Source organism: Pteropus vampyrus, unplaced genomic scaffold, assembly GCF_000151845.1.
Source record: "Pteropus vampyrus isolate Shadow unplaced genomic scaffold, Pvam_2.0 Scaffold359, whole genome shotgun sequence".
Taxonomy (NCBI): Eukaryota; Metazoa; Chordata; class Mammalia; order Chiroptera; family Pteropodidae; genus Pteropus; species Pteropus vampyrus.
In genome coordinates this window covers 1,006,062-1,008,017 of record NW_011889140.1, presented here as the reverse complement: position 1 = coordinate 1,008,017, position 1,956 = coordinate 1,006,062, and the positions used below count along the sequence as shown (strand labels likewise).

Sequence of the window (1,956 nt, the reverse complement as noted above, 5' to 3'; positions counted from 1 at the left end):
CAAATGAAGACTTATCTGATTTCAAAGCTTCAGGTTATGATTCCATAACTCCAAACAGATCCTTTCTGGCTGGGAATCTGAAATCCTTCAGTCAAAGGGAGTGTTGGTTCTGAAATACATTTTGTAGACCCAGAAATTAAAGAAGAATAGCTGATCCGCTCTCCCTTTTTTTTTTTTTTACTTTTTTTTTTCGTCTGTTTCTCTAGGTAGCCCTTGGGTTGGTTAATTATTTTCCTGTTATAAGCAATGCTATTTCTGTTTAAGTGCTGCTGGATTTGGAAATCATTCTCATGACTAAATATTTGTTTGCCTAGGAAGAGCCCAGTGTAGGGCTATGCTGCCAGCGAGTGCTCAGTGAAGAATAATGGATGGCCATGCATGTGTGGGAGTCGTGTGCTCAGGATCTGCTCCCTTCTCCAAGGAAACAGGTAAGATGTAGGGAAGGTGAAAACCACAGGACCGTCACCCAGCTGGGTTTCTGTATTTGACTTTATCATTCAAGGGTCCCAAAGGCCCAGGTGTGAAAGGAATGGGAATACGGGGCCTGGCGTTTTCTTGAGAAATGATTGAGAAGGGCTGTGAAAATTAGATTCTGAGGTCTACTTCCAAAATTAATATCAAGTATGAGAGAGACTGAAGAGAATCAAATATTTTTTTTAATCGACACATTTTCTATTATTATATACATATAAAGATGATGAGTAATATGCCATATCAGATGGTTTATTCAAACTGTCAGAATCAGGGCTGAAGCGTGAGTAACTTTCCAGAGAACCATCTGAGAAATTCAAGCAGCAGAAAGTGGCAGTAATCAGCCATAAATGGATCCACTGTCCAGACATTCCTGAATATCTTGGGTGAACAACAACAAAAAATGTCTTCCCAAGGTACATGATGGGACATATCTAGGGAAAAAGAAGGTGACCGATAATTTAAACTTCACTTAAAAAATCAGATGTCCGCGCACTGCCCAGGTTTGTGCACTCACCAGAAAGACTGGGGTCGGCCGTGGGGCCGGGGAGATGATGTCTCAGTGTGAGTGATGGCTACAGAGCACCTCTCCACATCTCTGCAGAACTTTGTATTAGGGCCCTCACTTGCATCATCACGCTTTTCTTTGGCATCAGAGAAAATGGAAAGAGGAAAGCTTCAATTACTGGTATGCAGTACCACAGGTCCTGGGCTGGGACAGGCAGTGTAGAGCAAAGGTACAGGCAGACCAGAGGAATATCGTGGGCTCGGTTGCAGACCCCGCAATAAAGTGAATATTGCAGTAGAGCTAGTTACACAGATTTCTTGGTTTCCCAGCGCATCTAACAGTTATGTTGGCACTATAATTGTTGTCTATTAAGTGTGCAATGGCATTGTGTCTAAAAAAGCAATGTACATACCTTAATGAAAAGTACTTCACTGCTAAAACATGCTAAGCATCATCTGACCTTCAGCGAGTCATGATCTTTTCACTGGTAGTTGCCACGGACCTTCAATTTGTACAAAACATGATTTATCTGTGAAGTGCAATAAAACCAGGTATGCTGTACTGGCATCGGATGGCCCCGACTCTGCTCCCAGCTCCAGTTCCCAGTCTCATCATCTGCACAGTAACCAGGTAGAGACTAGCTTTCTAGGGTCCATTCCAACTCTACTAGTTCACGTTACCTTTGGCAGGTTTCACTATGAGATGAGCATCCTTCATTGGGGAAACTCCATGTGTCTTGAGGTTTTATCGATGAGAACTTACTGATGCAATTCTACCTTTAAAGAAATCCCTTTTTACCCCTCACTGAACTCTCTTCAGTAATAATGAGGTCTTAAGAAGTTTGATAATTTGGTGTATCAGAGTTTATTTCATTAATACAGTACCCTCCATTGCTGGCACCACACTTTACCATTTCTTCACCCAAAAGAGAGGTGACTTTTGAGAAGCAATACAGTAGCGTTGGGAAAATAGGTACT

At 42.0% G+C, this 1,956-nt stretch overlaps 1 protein-coding gene across 3 annotated transcripts in view; it reads left to right on the top strand.

Moving 5' to 3' along the window:
* The first annotated feature begins 314 nt into the window (after nucleotides 1–314).
* Nucleotides 315–1,956, top strand: part of LOC111731293 (serine/arginine repetitive matrix protein 1-like) — a 461,631-nt gene continuing 459,989 nt past the window's right edge. For 2 of the 3 annotated variants that reach the window (XM_023522879.1, XM_023522878.1), the window contains exon 1: nucleotides 315–428. Coding sequence is in view for 1 of the 3 variants with exons in the window: in XM_023522877.1 (XP_023378645.1) it covers nucleotides 369–428 (60 nt within the window). In the remaining 2 variants the exon portion in view is untranslated. The remainder of the gene's footprint in view (nucleotides 429–1,956) is intronic. The other variant, XM_023522877.1, reaches the window with a different exon arrangement.